This window comes from Cetorhinus maximus, chromosome 5 (assembly GCF_964194155.1).
Source record: "Cetorhinus maximus chromosome 5, sCetMax3.hap1.1, whole genome shotgun sequence".
Taxonomy (NCBI): domain Eukaryota; kingdom Metazoa; phylum Chordata; class Chondrichthyes; order Lamniformes; family Cetorhinidae; genus Cetorhinus; species Cetorhinus maximus.
In genome coordinates, this window is record NC_135883.1 from 13,708,081 (window position 1) to 13,725,459 (window position 17,379).

At 48.3% G+C, this 17,379-nt stretch overlaps 1 protein-coding gene across 1 annotated transcript in view; it reads left to right on the plus strand.

The window, feature by feature from the left end:
• The first annotated feature begins 2,303 nt into the window (after nt 1–2,303).
• The window catches only part of LOC144680404 (b(0,+)-type amino acid transporter 1), a 35,480-nt gene continuing 20,404 nt past the window's right edge, over nt 2,304–17,379 (plus strand). The window contains exon 1 of the mRNA XM_078541373.1: nt 2,304–3,002. Within this exon, the coding sequence (XP_078397499.1) occupies nt 2,304–3,002 (699 nt within the window). The remainder of the gene's footprint in view (nt 3,003–17,379) is intronic.

Here is a 17,379-nt window from a genome sequence, read left to right on the forward strand (position 1 = left end):
TTCCATTCTCCTTAGGGATGATGGCTCTAGATCCTTTGTACAAGATGCCACCTTGGGCAATCCTTGTATGCCCAATACTCTCTTATAGCAACAGGTGTGTCCTTTATGGTTTCAGGCCATCCATTCATCACAACTTCCTGTAGCACTTGAAGAGTTACATCTCGTGCAATTTGCTTGATCTGAGCAAGACCCTTGTCTGTCAGATGTCTCTGCTAAGTTGATGATTTCCAGAGCATGTCATGCTGTTGTTTTTAGTTGAATCTGGAAGATTTCACACTCTGTATTAGCATCATCAACCTCATTCATTGGGAGTGCTGCTCTTGACAGCGTGTCGGCAATCTACACCTGCTTCCCTTGCTCATACTTGGCTTCCAATCTCTACAAACAAAGTAATATCCTTTGCAAAGGCTTTGGAACAGGTAGAAGCAGTTTGAGAAAGATAATTTGAAGTGGCTTCTGGTCACTGTTTCTCTCCGAAATAGATACTGGCTGAAATGCTCACAAGCAAAGGCAATAACCAGGCACTCTTTCTCAATTTGTGGGTGGAGTTGTTCCATTTGCATTAATGCTTGATGCAAACACAACTGGTTGTCCTTGCTGCATGAGGGTTGAAATGATGACTGCAGAAGGACAGCATCAAGTTAATGGGTATAGACCGATTTGTCTGAATCACATTTGCCTGACATCCCTCCTGCAACCACCTTTATCAGTTTGCTTTTCTCCTTTCCAGCAAGACTCGTGTGCAAAGTGGTTCAGCTTCTTGCAATTAGGGCACAGCTTTTCCCATGCTGGATATGATTTATTTCCTTTCTTGTGGTGCCCTCCACAGCATTTACATCCAGTACTCCGGCCTTGACCTTTCTGCTGGCCCTTCTGTAAACCCCTTCCTTTCACTCATTGTCTTGTGCTTGGAAGGCTTGGACCCTCACTCAGTTCAATGCAAAACCCCAATCAATTCTCTGATCAAAACGCTTCAGTTGATGATTAGCCACCACAGAGTTTCTGGTAATAAAAGTAGCAAAAGTAACCATGAACCTGTCAGGCTGTAAAAACACAGCTGGTTTATGAATACCCTAGAATTAAAATGCTAGCAGCTGCTGTACATTTTACCACAGCTGACGGTGGTGGAAATTCTTCATAAAATGGAGCTGCAGTGTACTGTGCGAGACTCAGAGACATTGCTGCAATACCAGCAGGTCTGGCTGTAAACACAGAGGTCCAGGAGAACAGAAAGGCAGGCGCATGGCCAAAATTTCTTAAGATGTATATGTATTCTCCGCCAGATTCTTTTATGACAGTCCCAAGTTCTACATATGCGACAGCAGCTATTGTGCATACCAGCCCACTGGCTGTCCATATCAAGAGGCTGGCTCCAGGACTCCCAATGTATCGTAACACCCATTCGGGGGATTTGTTGATGCCAGAGCCAATCGTTGTCCCTACCATCAAACAAACAGCACTAATTAATCCTACTTCACGTTTTAAATGTAGTTCTCCTGTAGTTGTTTCCACATCCAAAGTTGAGTTAACAACGACGCAACTTGTTCCTTTCCTCCTTTTTTCACCTACAGCGATACACAATATCCATGTTGAAATCTTTCAGTACATCTTTCAGTGTACATTTCTTGATCAGCATTTTGAAAACGTTAACTTATCTGTTAATTACCACTCCTAAATCTCCAGATAAGTAGCTGGCATGCAAAGCAACATGCAAAGATAAAGCTTATCTTTGTGTAGCCTTTAATGACTGCATTTCCACCGCACTATGGTTGAATCTTAACTGTCCTTTGAAGTAGACTAGCAAGCAGAAGAACCACCATCACCTTCTCAGGCCAGTAAGGGATTGGTAATAAATGCTAGTCTTGCCAGTAGCATCCACATCTCTAGAATGAAAAAAGAACACAACTTGGTTTAGAATACAGATGACTCTGTAAGGGCTGCGCACAGCCACAAGTAGAGCAAGGTCTCTTTTATATTGATGTGTCAGATAACTGAACAACCCCAGCCTCTACAGCACAAAGCGCATTTTGTGTGTTTTCTACTATTTCACTGCAATAGTTATAATACCATAAACTTTAGGACTAATGCCTTATCTTTGCATTTTGCTTTGCATGCCAGCTACTTATCTGAAGATTTAAGAGTGATAATTAACAGACAAGTTAATGTTTGCAAAACGCTGATCAGGAAATGCAGACTTAGATCTTTGCATGTACTGAAAGATTTCAACACGGATATTGTGTAGCGCTGTAGGTGAAAAAAGGAGGAAAGGAACAAGCTGCATCGTTGTTAACTCAACTTTGGATATGGCAACAACTACAGGAGAACTACATTTAAAACGTGAAGTAGGATTAATTAGTGCTGTTTGTTTGATTGTGGGGACAATGATTGGCTCTGGCATCTTCATGTCTCCGGAATTGGTGTTACGATACATTGGGAGTCCTGGAGCCAGCCTCTTGATATGGACAGCCAGTGGGCTGGTATGCACAATAGCTGCTGTCGCATATGTAGAACTTGGGACTGTCATAAAAGAATCTGGCGGAGAATACATATACATCTTAAGAAATTTTGGTCCTGCGCCTGCCTTTCTGTTCTCCTGGACCTCTGTGTTTATAGCTAGACCCGCTGGTATTGCAGCAATGTCTCTGAGTCTCGCACAGTACGTTGCAGCTCCATTTTATGAAGACTGTCCACCACCGTCAGCTGTGGTAAAATGTACAGCAGCTGCTAGCATTTTAATTCTAAGTATCATAAATGGTCTTAATGTGAAACTAGCAATTCGTATTCAAAATATCTTCGCTTTTGCCAAAATACTGTCGCTACTTATCATTGTGACTGGTGGGATAGTGTTGATCTTCAAGGGATACACACGTAGTTTTCAGAATGCCTTTCAAGGCACAATAGGAACAATTGGCTCAGTGGGAATGGCATTCCAACAGGGGATGTGGTCCTATGATGGATGGAATAACTTAAACTGTGTGACTGAAGAAATCAGGCGTCCTGAGGTAAGTGCAAACCAAATAGTTTTTTGCTGATGCTAGATGCTTAGAAGAAACCTACTTCATTACAGTACCAGTTACTATTAGCATCATAGGGCAGAATTTTCTGTTTGACGTGAAGGGTTGGGGGGGTGGGAGGGGGTGGATGGACACCCCTCATGTCAGCGCGTCCCAACGTCACTGCACACCCGCCCAGCGAAATATTGTGTCACCGCGCGCCATCGCGATATTTCGCTGGACAGGTGTGCGATGAAGTTCGACGCGCGCCCGCCATTAATTAACGGGCTAGTTAAGGCCCTTAATTCGTCAATTGACAGCGATTTTTAGGTGCCCGTGCAACCTTCGGGTCGGCGCACGGGCACAACGGGCAGGTGGGTAAGAGACTTTTCTATGAACCTCATCCACTGGCGGGATAAGATGTCGACAGGTCCCTTAAGGTAGCAGGACAGGTACATAAGGTGTTTAAGAAGGCAAATGCCACATTTGCCTTTATTAGCTGAGGCATAGAATATAGGAGCAGGGAGGTAATGTTCCAAGTGCAGAAAACACTGCCTAGGCCACAGCTATAATTCCGCATGCAGTTCTGAAATGCGCTTCATGGGAGGGATGTGATTGGAATGGAGAGAGCGCAGAGGTCGTTGACCAAGATGCTGGCTGGCCTGGAGAGTTTGACTTATGAGGAGAGATAGCATAGACTGGGGTTATTTCCCCTGGAGCAGAGGAGATTGAGGGGAGACATGATTGAGGTGTATAAACTTATGAGGGGCATAGATAGGGTCGACAGAAAGGAACTTTTCCCCTTGGCGGAGGGATGAGTAACCAGGTGGCATTGATTTAAGGTAAGGGGCATGAGGTTTACAGGGGATGTGATGAGCAACTTTTGCACATAGAGTGTGTTGGGAATGTGGAATGCACTGCCTGAAAGGGTGGTGGACGCAGAAACCCTCCTAACATGTAATAAGTATTTGGATGTGCAGCTGCGATGCCACAGCATACAAGACCATGGGCCTAGTGATGGGAAATGGGATTAGGAGACTTAGGAACGTATTTGACCCGCGCATCCTGGAAGGGCCGAAGGGCCTTTTTCAATGATCCACACCTCTGACTCTATCACTCTGTGACCGAGCAATGTTACAACAATAACAAATTAAACAATCATCAGTGCTATGGATGTTGGGAGGACAGAGCGGATCTCACTGTTGGCCTCAAATACCTGGCCGTTCCACCCCAGCCTCAACGACACCAGTTGACCAGGGTGCATGGCGCCTCTCAAGCTCCAGGGCCTCCTGTTCGAAGTGGCTTAACATCAGGAGGTGAGCCTGCCTGTCTCTAGTCCTCGAACGCTCAGACCCATTATGAGCATTCTTCTCCTGAGAAAGAGAGAACACCATTCATTGCGGCTATTTGCACATGGACTCTGCACGCACACACCACACTTCAGCCACAGTGGCCCATATCAGGCCTCCAGTGCCTCCTCACCCCGCTACTGCTGATCACTCACACAAAGATAGTACGCCTGCTCCCAACCCTCCCAACGGCCACATTGGACACATGCTGCGTCCATCACTTTAGGAACCACACGGTGTTTGCTCCCAGAGCAAGGAGGTGCAACTATGTGCAGCGTCGAGGGCAGCAGATGGTTCTTGGCCACGACACCTTGAGGCTCCCCTTCCACAATCTCATCACCGTGAATAGGACTTGTGTTGGAGTTCTGAGTATGCGCCTAGCTGCATCTCCTTCAGGTCGCCCCCGGACTAGTCATGTGCGACTAAGAGTAACACATGGTGCAGGGGAGAACTCACCTCCTCATGAACCACTCAGGCTGACCTAAGCATGGGCACTATCTGCTTGCCCACCCAGTATAGGAAAAATGGCCAATATGATTCAGTGCAGTCACGACAGTAAGACTTTGGGGGTGGGGGGGTCTCAAAGGCTAAGGCCACCTGCTGGGTTAAATACCCAATGCCAACATGGTACTCACCCTTCTAGAGCGCAACAAATTGTTGAAGCGCTTACGGCACTGGATCCAGTTGCACCGCACCACGCCGCGGGAGCTCACCACCTCGGTCACCTCCTCCCAGGCACTTTTGGTCATGTGGGGGGGGGCCTCCTCCTCCCATCCTGGGGGACCAACACCTCCTGTCGTGCTGCCACCTCCTGGAGGAGGGCTGCAAGGCAGTCATCAGAAAAGCGAGGGGTGCACTGGCCCCCCCGCTGCCCTACCCTGCAGCCTGGCCTGCTCCTGTGGCAGACCCTGCAGCCTGGCCCTGCTCCTGTGGCAGACCCTGCAGCCTGCCCTGCTCCTGGGGCAGACCCTGAGGCCTGGCCCTGCTCCTGGGGCAGACCCTGCAGCCTGCCCTGCTCCTGGGGCAGACCCTGAGGCCTGGCCCTGCTCCTGGGGCAGACCCTGCAGCCTGCCCTGCTCCTGGGGCAGACCCTGCAGCCTGCCCTGCTCCTGGGGCAGACCCTGAGGCCTGGCCTGCTCCTGGGGCAGACCCTGAGGCCTGGCCCTGCTCCTGGGGCAGATCCTGAGGCCTGGCCTGCTCCTGGGACAGACCCTGAGGCCTGGCCTGCTCCTCTGCCCTTCCCTCCAGCCTGGCCTGCTCAGCCGACCCCCTGCGGTGTGACCTGGAACTGGCCATTGTGAGCAGCCTACAGGAGGTTGCCAGGCCTTCCTTTAAACAGACTGCCGGGTCGCCATTGTACCCGGCGGCCTGTGCACGCCCGCCGCTGCCCGCACATTCCCGCTATTCATGGGAGTTGGCAAATACTCTGGGCGGGCCTTAAATGGCTCACCCACATAAAATGGTGGCACGGACCCGATTGCGGGCACCAATCGGGTCAGCACCCGCCCGCGCCTGCTCCAGCTCTGCCCGCCCAACAGGCAGAAAATTCTGCCCATAAAGTCCAATCTCCCGTTTATGCTGAGCACCTGGTGTGGTACAGCCCGGGTATAAATCCATGCAAACAATTGAATGTTGCTACTCTTTGTAACCCTGCCTTCCAATCGGGTAGCTGCAGTAGTCATTGTGTGGCTTTTATTTAGTTAAGCCAATTTAGACAGTTTCTTTCTACTAAAAAGGCAGATAAATTTGAACTTTTTCAAACATATTGAGAGGATTCAGAGAATATGGGCAGGACTTAATGCTGCCAAGGGAGGGGGGAAAGAGGCAGGAGGTTGAATAGTGCACAAAGCACAGTGTCAAGTCCTCCGTGTTGGGATGGGAGCGCTGAATTATCCGGGCGGGGGGGGAGGGGGAGGAAGCAGGACAACAATGCCAACGGCATGTGGCGGGAAGGTAATTTTAATGGTTTAATATGCAATGAATACATATAAAATCAAAACTTTGTGGTTCAGTGCTACATTTATGATTAAGTTGGAGGTGCATGGGAATCATGGGCCTTCACTTTCACGGCCAGTTAAAGCTGGCAGGGAGCAGGTGAGGTCATCGTCAAGGTGAAAGCTAGACCAGTTAGAGCTGCCTGTCACTAATCTGGAAATTTTTTGGAAGAGGGGAAAGGAGGCTTTTATGTTTTTGGTTATCAGGTTCGCTTTGTCTGATGAACGCTAGCTGTGCCTTTGATATTAACTCATTAGTTGGCGCTTGGAACAATGTAGGCAGAGAGACGATTAACTGAACAAACACTGGTGGTTTATTGGAACTAAGAACAGAGCACTAACGCCATGTGTGCTTCTTCAATCACCTCCGGCTCTAGACTTACAGTTACCCAAGAAGCCCAGGCTTCTTGTGCAGTGATTGGTCAATACAGTCAGATGGTCAACTAACCACATTCTCATAAAGGTACATAGCACTCCACTTTACCACAAAGGCTGAGAGATATTGCAGGTAAGGTCGACTGTGACTGAGGGGAGGTTGAGGATCAATGAGGTAAGACCAGGGTGACCTCCCTGAAGACAAGGGTGAGCACTATTCTGACACAGGCACAAGGTTTTTGTTGAAGCCTAGGTCACCATTAGAGGACCTTGCCAAGGTTCTGCCCTCTGTTGAACCTCTGCAGGCAAAATGGGTCTTCTAGTGCTCCTGGAGTCTCAGATGGAGGGGGAATGATGCAGAAGAAGTATCAAACTGGGTATATTTGAAGAGCGGCCAGAAGGCCAACAAGGATCACCACCTGTAACAGGACAAGAGGCTGAGGGTGGTCAGGAAGGAGACAACCAAGACCATGTCCAATGCAGAACAATGGTGCGTTCCAGAGTCTACTGCTCCCGTCTCAACCACCTGCTGATGTCATAGAGGCGATGCCAACGATGTTTGAGGATGTCAAAGGAGGTAGTCACTGACCTGCACACTCTCCTAGAGGATGACTTGCGTCCCCTTCGACTGTGAAGGAACCAAATGCAATGGCTTTTAAAGTTACTACAGAATTAAACTTCTTCACCAGCAGTTCCTTCCAGGGCTCCACAGGAGACATGCAGCACCTCACAGGGAGCCCCACATTGCTCCATGAAAGAGCTGATGAATGCCCTCTTTAAACAGGCCAGGGAGTTTGCGCACTTCGGAATGGATCGAGAGAGCCAGCTTGAAAGATCTGTGGGCTTCAGGGCCAGCCTCCCGCAAGTACAGGGGATTATCAACCCCTCACATCAGAGCTCCCTGGGACCAACCTGCAATCTTTATCAACAGGGAAGGGTTTTACCCCATTCATATGCAATTCGTCTGCGAGCACAGATGATGGATCCTCCTGCTTTGTGCCCGGCTCCCAGGGAGCTCTTGTGACGCTTTCATTCTTCAACAGTTTCAAGTACCACAACAAATTGTGGCCCCCCATTTGCCAGCAAGGATGGATTCTGGGTGACAGGGGTTATCTGCTTAAGAATGATGATGCCATTGAAAAAACCCTTGAACTCCAGGCAAGGAGTGCTGCAATGAATCCCATGGGTTCCACAAGAGATAAAATAGAGCAGAACACTGGATTGCTGAAAACGAGGTTCTGCTATCTGGACCGCTCCAGTGGAGCCCCATGGGGTCAAAGGGTCTCAAGGATTATAGTCGTCTTCTGTGTGCTGCACAGCCTCATGCCACAGAGGGGGGGTAAGGCCTTGCCAACCGTGGACACAGAGGAGCCACACTCCTCATCCGATGAGGAGGATGGGTCAGAGCAGGTAGGCCTGCATGTTGGGTTTTTTTTTAAATTATTCATTCACAGGATGTGGGCCTCGCTGGCTGAGCCAGCATTTATTGGTTCCAGCAGCAGAAGCCAGGGCAATGGAGAGATGCAGAATGGAGACCCGTGAGTCCCTCGCACTCAACAGGTTCCAGCAAGCGTGATGCCTTTGAGAAGCCATCAGTTCTAGGAGTTATGCCAATAGCGCCTCTGCATCTCCACCCAATTTCAACTCACCACCTTTGCCACCCAAATCACAGCGATGCCAATACTCCCCCTTTTCCCCACACAGGCTTGCAACTTATTATGCAAATAATCGCGCTGTTAATCAGCAAGACCAGCCACTACACTAATATAGGTTGCAATATAATGTTTGAACACCTGTGGCACCATCATGCATCTACATGCTCTTTATTACGTTTTTGAACACAATGAGGTGGCGTGACCCTGACACCCGCAGTTGAGGTGGGGGCAAGCTGCTGAGTGTGATACCCCATTGTCTGAGATGACCTTGGTGTCCATCCTCTGGGTGCCCGAGGCCTGGAGGAGCCTGGCATGCTGAGGCGTTCCTGCACTGATGCGGATGCATCCTCTTTAGCCGTGGCTACTGGAGGCACTGGGGTCACTCGAAAAGGGGACTGAGAAGTGGCTACTCAACCTTGGGCTGCCCTGAGAGGAGCCTCCAGAAGAGGCAGCCTTGAGCCACTCCTCCATCTTGGACGTGTGGCAGCACCTCCCTGATTACCAGAGGAGGAGGGACACATGGGGAGAGGTCCAACATCTCGTATCCCTCTTGAGTGGCCACTGATGTATACAGTCCAAGACCAGAGGGATGGCATGTAATTCCGAGCACATATCCGGGGGCCACTGAGTGGCCTGCTGAAACTAGCTTGCCAACTTCTCCATGGAGGAAGCTCTGTGTTCATGCGCCTGAGACATGGGAGAACTCATGGCCTGGATGGACTCCTCCATGTAAGTACATGGCTGCATATACCCCCTGGCAGCTCCACCAGATGTTCCCCAGCCTGTTGCTGCATCTCCAGAAGGTTTTATGTGCCCATGACCAGAGCTTGGGGCTCATCATGGGCCTGACCTCCAACTTGCAGCCCCCTTGACTGTCACAGCCTCCATCAGCTATTCTGATGTGTCTGTGATCTGCTCACCAGATTGTGACACTAATCATGGCCGCATACCCACCGACATGACTGTAACTGTGCTGGCGGAGGGTGCAGGGGAAAGATGTGACAGTGCAGCCACTGAGGCTTCAACGTCCTCCTCCTCGGAGGTTGACTGCAGGGTCCCGGGATATGGAATAGGTATTCCCGTTGGAGTGTGAGAACCTGCATTAGTGAACACAAAAAAAATGAGGTTCACGTTATTCACAATCCCTCTTCCCATCCGTCTCGAACGCAGGTCTCCTTTCTGCCCAGTGCTTAGCGCCGGACTATAGGCTTTCTCACTTTCTGCACAACAGCTTCACCATCTGTGAATGCCTGGCCACCCTGCTCTCCAGCCAATTCCCTGCCTCCTCCTCTTTAGCTGTGAGCATCTTTACGTTGGGCACTCCTCCGTCCATCTTTGCATGTTCTCTGGCAGTGTGTGCCATTTTCTCCTGCAGACTGAAATGGAGAATGAGTTTGAGTTCAATTAGCACCTAACCCCCCCCTTATCAGCATGCATTTCTCTACCAGATAATGGGGCCTCCTGGGTAACCTATCCACTCTCCCAATTTCACAGCGCTTGAACTACGATGGAAATATGACCTTGCAAATTTTGGCTCACATCCATCCAAGTCTCATGATGCATCTGCTGCTGTGCCGTACACTGTATTCGCCTGCTCCTTCCCCTTGCTGAGACACATTTTTTTGCTGCCCTCATGATAGTCACATTGATCTAATGCCACCATGCTACTTATCCTGGCAGTGGATGGGAGGCTGTTGACCCTCTTCCTGTGTTTGATCCATGTATACCCCATTAGACCCCACAGCTGCTAACCTCCACTGCAATCTCCTTCCAGGCTTACTTGGTCAGGTAGGATGGTCTCCTGCTGCAGTTTTTGGAGAAGAGAACCTCCTGCCATTCCTGGATGGCTTGGAGAAGAAGCTGCAGGGAGACATCGCTGAACTGTGGGGCCACACATTGTCTGCTTTGAGTCATGTGCCGTCCTTGTCTGAAGGCCACGATGATGACCCTGGGGTCCTACAGACTCTGCAAAACAGGTACTGTTATCTTGTCAGCAATGGAGGCAACACGGATGCTGCTTAAAAACAGTGCCTGGACCTCAGAACCTGCCAGGTTTGGCGACTTATCTTTTACTCATTCACGGGATGTGGGCTTCACTGGCTGGGCCAGCATTTATTGCCCATCCCTAGTTGCCCTTGAGAAGGTGGTGGTGAGTTGCCTTCTTGAACTTCTGCAGTCCATGTGGTGTAGGTACACCCACAGTGCTGTTGGGAAGGGAGTTCCAGGATTGTCCCAGTGACAGTGAAGGAACAGTGATATATTTCCAAGTCAGGATGGTGAGTGACTTGAAGGGGAACTTCCAGGCGGTGGTGTTCCCATCTATCTGCTGCCTTTGTCCGGCTAGCTGGTTGTGGACGTGGGTTTGGAAGGTACTGTCTAAGGAACCTTGGTGAATTCCTATAGTGCATCTTGTAGATGGTACACACTGTTGCTTCTGTGTGTTGGTGGTGGAGGGAGTGAATGTTTGTGGATGTGGTGCCAATAAAGTGGGCTGCTTTGTCCTGGATGGTGTCAAGCTTTTTGAGTGTTGTGGGAGCTGCACTCATCCAGGCAAGTGGGGAGTATTCCATCACACTCCTGACTTGTGCCTTGTAGATGGTGGACAGGCTTTGGGGAGTCACTCGTCGCAGGATTCCTAGCTTCTGACCTACTCTTGTAGCCACAGTATTTATATGGCTAGTCCAGTTCAGTTTCTGGTCAATGGTAACGCCCAGGATATTGATAGTGGGGTAATTCAGTGATGGTAATGCCATTGAACATCAAGGGGTGATGCTTGGATTCTCTCTTGTTAGTGATAGTCATTGCTTGACACTTGTGTGGCATGAATGTTGCTTGTCACTTGTCAGCCCAAGCCTGGTTATTGTCCAAGTCTTGCTGCATTTGGACATGGACTGCTTCAGTATCTGAGGAGTCGTGAATGGTGCTGAACATTGTGCAATCATCAGCGAACATCCCCACTTCTGATTGAAGGAAGGTCATTGAAGAAGCAGTGAAGATGGTTGGGCCTAGGACACCACTACCCTGAGGAACTCTTGCAATGATGTCCTGCAGCTGAGGTAACCTACCCCCAACAACCACAACCACCTTCCTTTGTGCTAGGTATATCTCCAACCAGTGGAAAGTTTTCCCCCTGATTCCCATTGATTCCAGTTTTGCTAGGGCTCCTTGATGCCACACTCGATCAAATGCTGCCTTGATGTCAAGGGCAGTCACTCTCACCTCATCTCAGGAGTTCAGCTCATTTGTCCATGTTTGAACCAAGGCTGTAATGAGGTCAGGAGCTGAGTGACCCTGGCAGAACCCAAACTGGGCATCAGTGAGCAGGTTATTGCTAAGCAAGTGCTGCTTGATAGTACTGTTGATGACCCCTTCCATTTCTTTACTGATGATCGAGAGTAGACTGATGGGGCAGTAATTGGCTGGGTTGGATTTGTCCTGCTTTGAGTACACAGGACATACCTGGGCAATTTTCCACATAGCCGGGTAGATGCCAGTGTTGTAGTTGTACTGGAGCAGCTTGGCCAGGGACACGGCAAGTTCAGGCGCACGAGTCTTCAGTACAATTGCCAGAATATTATCAGGGCCCATAGCATTTGCAGTATCTGGCAGTGGCACAGGACATAACCAGGGATGGTGATGATGGTGTCTGGGACATTATCTGTAGGATATGATTGGGTGAGGATGGCTATGTCAGGTTGTTGCTTGACTAGTCTGTGAGAAAGCCCTCCCAATTTTTGCACAAGCCCCCAGATATTAGGGAGGAGGGCTTTGCAGGATCAACAGGGCTGAGTTTGCCATTGTCATTTCCGACACCTAGGGTCGATGCCAGGTGGTCTGTGCGATTTCATTCCTTTTTTGAGGCTTTGTAGCAGTTTGATACAACTGAGTGACTTGCTAGGCCATTTCAGAGGCAACCATAGTGCTGTGGGTCTGAAGTCACATCTAGGCCAGACCAGGTAAGGACAGCAGATTTTCTTCCCTAAAAGCCACTAGTGAACCAGATGGGTTTTTACAACAACTGACAATGGTTTCACGGTCATCATTATACTTTTAATTCCAGATTTTTATTGACTTTAAATTCCACCATCTGCTGTGGTAGGATTCAAACCCAGGTCCCCAGAGCATTACTTTGAGTCTCTGGATTATTAGTCCTGCGACAATACCACTACACCATCACCTCCCCTAAATGTCAGGGCACAGGAGCGCATTGAGAAAAGAACCATAAGTATTTTATCAATGTTTTATCCACCTGCTCATTCGACAGGCAGGCTTAAATTTGGGGCAGGTGTAAATGGAAGTTATTGTCAAACAATGGAAGAAAGATGTTGTCAATGCTGCCTCCTTTCTCACATGCAGAATTAGGTTGTAAAAGAATTCTAACCCATAGACATGTCGGTCCTGTCCCTACTTCTCTATTCTCCTGAACACCTGAGTTTTTTGTTAGCTGCTAACACTGGGGCGTATTGCAACACCATTATATGAAGCACCTAGCATCTTCATGATGAGAAAAATGTATAGCTGTAGCCAGACCTTAGTTAAGTTATCATAAACTATCTGTCATGGTTGGGGATTCTGTAGCTATTTTTTTCACATAAAAGACTTGGTGATCAATGATTTTAATATGTATTTTGGGCAGAGCTTGTTTAAAAATGAGTAGTTTCTCTAGATTGACCAAACAATAGCCCATTCATTCATAAGACATTCAGCACCTCGGTGTTGACAAATTTCTTGAGTTTTTTTTAAGAGAAACCTAAGGGAATTTTAAACCCTAAGAGCAAGTGGGTTGAGGTCAGGTAGGGAGATAAAATCGAAGCACAAACCAGCTCCAATGCGCCCTCTTCTGGGTTTAATGGAGCTGTGTTGATCAGGATAGGTGGACTGGCAATTAACACAGATGTTAACATCGTAGCAATGAGGTAATTTTCAATTGACTTAATCAGTTTTTTTGAATTTAACAGGCAGGATTTTTCGCGGAGCGGGTGGGCACCTGCCTGGCCCCTCTCAAGTGTAAAATGACACGCGATGACATCGGGCAAACGTCAAGACGTTATTACGCACTCGTGCGATATTTCGGTCAGCGGGCCTGCGCGGGACTCAGCAGCGCATCCGCCAACAATTAAAAGGCCTATTAAGTCCATTAACAATGTAATTAAATTAAATTTTTCGCTCTCTGTCCAACCTAACGGTTGACGGGCAGGCGAAAAGGCCAAGCGGCCTTTGCACTTTTTAAGGAAACCTCGTCCACAGGCGGGATGAGCTTTCCAACAGCAATTAAAATAAAAATATGAATTTTAACATTTCATTAAGAACATGTCCCTGTTCATGTGACTGAGGGGGCATATTTTTAACAGTTTAAAATGGTTTATTTTTAATTTTTAAAATCTTCATCTCCCTGAGGCACAGAGCTTCTCCAGCGCGCACCAGTGTACATGTGTGAAGTTGCGTGCTTGCCATCCTCCTCCCCCTCCACAGGCAGCGCTGAGCGCTGCAGCACACGTTTCACGCTGGGCGGGCCTTAATTGGCCTGCCAGTGTGGCATTGCGGTCCGGCCCCAATCGCAGGTGGCGGGCAGCTTCCCCCCTCCTCCCCCACCCCCGCCGAGCCTGCCCGACGAGGGAGAAGTCCTGGCCAATGTCTTCAGCACGGGCTTCCGGGGCTTGGGAAACTTGCTAGTGAAAAGGAAGCAAGATTGAGCTGCAGTTCATGGAAGTACTTAAAGTTCAGGTAACCTAATCTCAATAATGGCCCAATAATGTTTACAGCTGCTTTGTCAGTTCCCTCTGACGAACATTTTGCAGAGAGTTCTTGTCAGCATAGAGGTTTCTGAGGAGTGTGGAGACTTTCAAGCAGGCACCAGCGGGATGTGAACTACCACGGATATTTTCAGTGCTACAGTGGACAATCCCCATGTGTGGCAGCGACAACACGCTGTGGTGGGATCAGCAGGTGCACAGGAGGAAGATGAACAGGAGGCAGTTGCAAAACAGCAGAGAGAAGAAAACAGAAGGGGTGAGTTTGCAGGAGGCTCCACCCATAGGAGAGGGTTTACGGACAGAGCCTCAGTTTCCTTGGCCTATCTGAAGAGCTGTGCTTCCGCAGACTGAGATTGATGCGGCAGCTGGTCACCTATGTCTGTAGCCTCCTTCAGGAAGAGCTGCTCCCTGCTGAATCTATTGGCCATGCATTACCCATCGCTGCCAAAATCACCAGCACCACCATTCTCAATTTCTTTTCCTCTTGCTCTTTCCAGTGTGGAAATGGAGAAGTATCATTGGGTCCCTCAGCTGGCTGTCTATAAATGCATAAAACAGGTGATGGATGAATTGTTTGCTGGAGTTGAGAGTTACAGAATACCACTGTTGATGAAGTCCAAGATCCCAGATGCTTTGCTAACCACACTCTCAATATGTCCTGCCACCTTTGAAGATCAATACTCATGCACCCCAGGTCCCTCTGTGCCCACACACTCTTTAGAACTGTGTCATTAAGCAAATATGGCCTCTCCCTATCCCTTCTGCCAATTCTTCGCCTCACACCTCACTGCATAACTTCCATCTGCCACTGGTCTCCCCATTCTGCTAGCCAATCTGTGCCCTGTTGCAGTCAATTTGTGTCACTCTTACTGAAGCCAGACCTCTAAGTTTGTTATCCAGCAAATTTTAAAATTTTGCTCTGTATTCCACTATCAAAGCCATTTATATATATAAGGAAGTATTTTCTAGCCAGTGTCTGGGCCCTATGTGGTGTTGGGAGCATAGTAGGTGCCTGGAGGTGGCCTTTCAGTGGCTGACCCTGGATCTTTGAGGCCCCCTCCCCACAGTTGCATACCTGTCTCATGACAGCTGCAGCTATAGGTCGCTCTGTGGGGGAACTCCCCTTCCACAATGGTGGTTCAGCAGCTGTGGCCATTTTTAATTTTACAAATGTTAAAAGTGTTGAGGGGGTGTCTCAAGATGGCACCCTCTCTCTCCTTTACCTGCAATGGTAGACTGCAGCATTTTCGGTACCTAAGGGCCTCCCTCCTATTGGTCCTCTAGCTTTGAGAGCCCGCCTGCCATCCTTAGTTGGACAGCTAGTGCATCCTGTGGCCATTAATAGACCAATCCAGCAAAAATCAATGTTGGGCTACTGCGCCCGACATAGTGTGGGGTCGGGGCCCACATTTAATCCTGACATTGGGGTCCTGACCCAAAACAGAAAATCCTGCCCATAATCTCCATGCCACACCCAATTCACTGTAAACCCCTACCCCCATCCAGCCAAGCCCAGTAGCTTGAATCCTGCCTTGGGGCCCTGAAGTCAATCAGGCAGGCAGTAGGTGGCTGCAAGTGGACTCTACTCTTTGTTCCTGACAGCGCGATAGTGGGACCTGGGAGTAAAACAATAAAACTCCCTTGTAATCTGGACCAGAGTTGCATGGTTAATAAATGCATATTCTTTTAATGTATTTAAAGGTGGATCAAGTTAACATTATCTGAAATCTTGTTTGGTTCAGTTCAGAAACATGCAGTATACTTCATATGATGAAGCTCATTTGGCAAAGTCAGTTCGACTTATGTTTATGTCCTGTTCACTTCCCTTACCTTTATTTCACTGGTCCCAAGTTGGAACTGTTGCAAAGTGCACCTTCTCCAATGTAAATAGCAAGGAGGTTCCTGGGAAGGAGGAAGCAGGTGAGTTCTTGGAGAACTTCACAACTCACACCACCTACTGCTTCTTCCTGGGACCACCATGGAGAAAGTGCTGGTAGTATCTGTTGTAATATGCTTGAAAAGATATCATCGTGATATCACTGGAAGGGAAATATGTCATGTGATCCAGTATTAATTTCATTTTTGCTTTGAGCAGAGTGCTCACACACAGCTCTGATGTCTTCAGGCTTTGTACCTGTGTATAACTGTGCTCATGTGCCTAGTCTTAATAAATGAACCCACGATGTGTTCACCAAATTCCTTATGAGTGATTGGTGCCTTGTATCTTGTACAGTAAATAAGCCCAAGATTTTAAATCATTATAATATGACAGTACCCAGCAAACTGGTAACACACCTGAGTACAGCTCTGCTTATTGCATCGGATGTTTACCTTAAGAGTGCCTCTAAATTTTTGTTGTTGCTGAATTCTCCCAGACAGAGGCCTCCTATCCTTCCATTCCAGCCTGCATTTACCTTCTTCTGCAGGACTCTGTATTTGCCAAGTTCTACAAGGGGGGGAATCTTCTGTTGCTTTAACCACCCGACTACCTCTTCCGATGCTGCAACAATGATCAAACTGTAACACATTGGGATTCTGTGAAAGGCCGATAGCTGGCTCATTCCATGAGAGGAGATGGGGTAGGGCTGGAGGATGCTAGATATTGTAGGAGGATGTAAATATGATAGGGATAAAGACTTGGGCGGAGATGTAGAGTAAAGGGTTAGCATCATAAGCATACATGATGTTGGTGCAATTGTGATGGCAGATCACATGGCTGAGAAGTAAGAAAGATCTGGAAGGAGGAGGACCTCCAAAAGGAGAAGACCAAATGTGTAAACACTTGCTGTAAATAAAGGATAATGGTTTTGAAAAACTACAGACTTGAACAGCATTCTTTGGGAGAATAGGCAATCACCAAAATCCTCGGTAACAACTACACAGTGTAACAGATATAAAGAGAGGCAAGTTTAATTTTGGGGGATTTGGAATTGGAAGTCAATGTAGATCATGAGCTCAGGAGTAATGGGTGACATGAAGAGATACATATATGCCAAAGTTCAAAGTAGCTGGGAGGATCAGGGGCTGGCTGAGAAGACATTGGAATAGTTAAGTCTGGGGATGACATAGGCATGGATAAGGGTTTAAGCAGTTGATAGGCTGAGGTAGGTGTTGCAGGGTTAGAAATAGGTGATGTTCGTGATGGAGAGGACATGGCTTCAGAAACTTAGTTGAATATGATGGTGAGGTTGCCAGCAGGGTATCTCAACCTGAGATAGTAGAAGGGTTGGGGGTTGTGGGAGCTGGGGGGCGGTGATGAA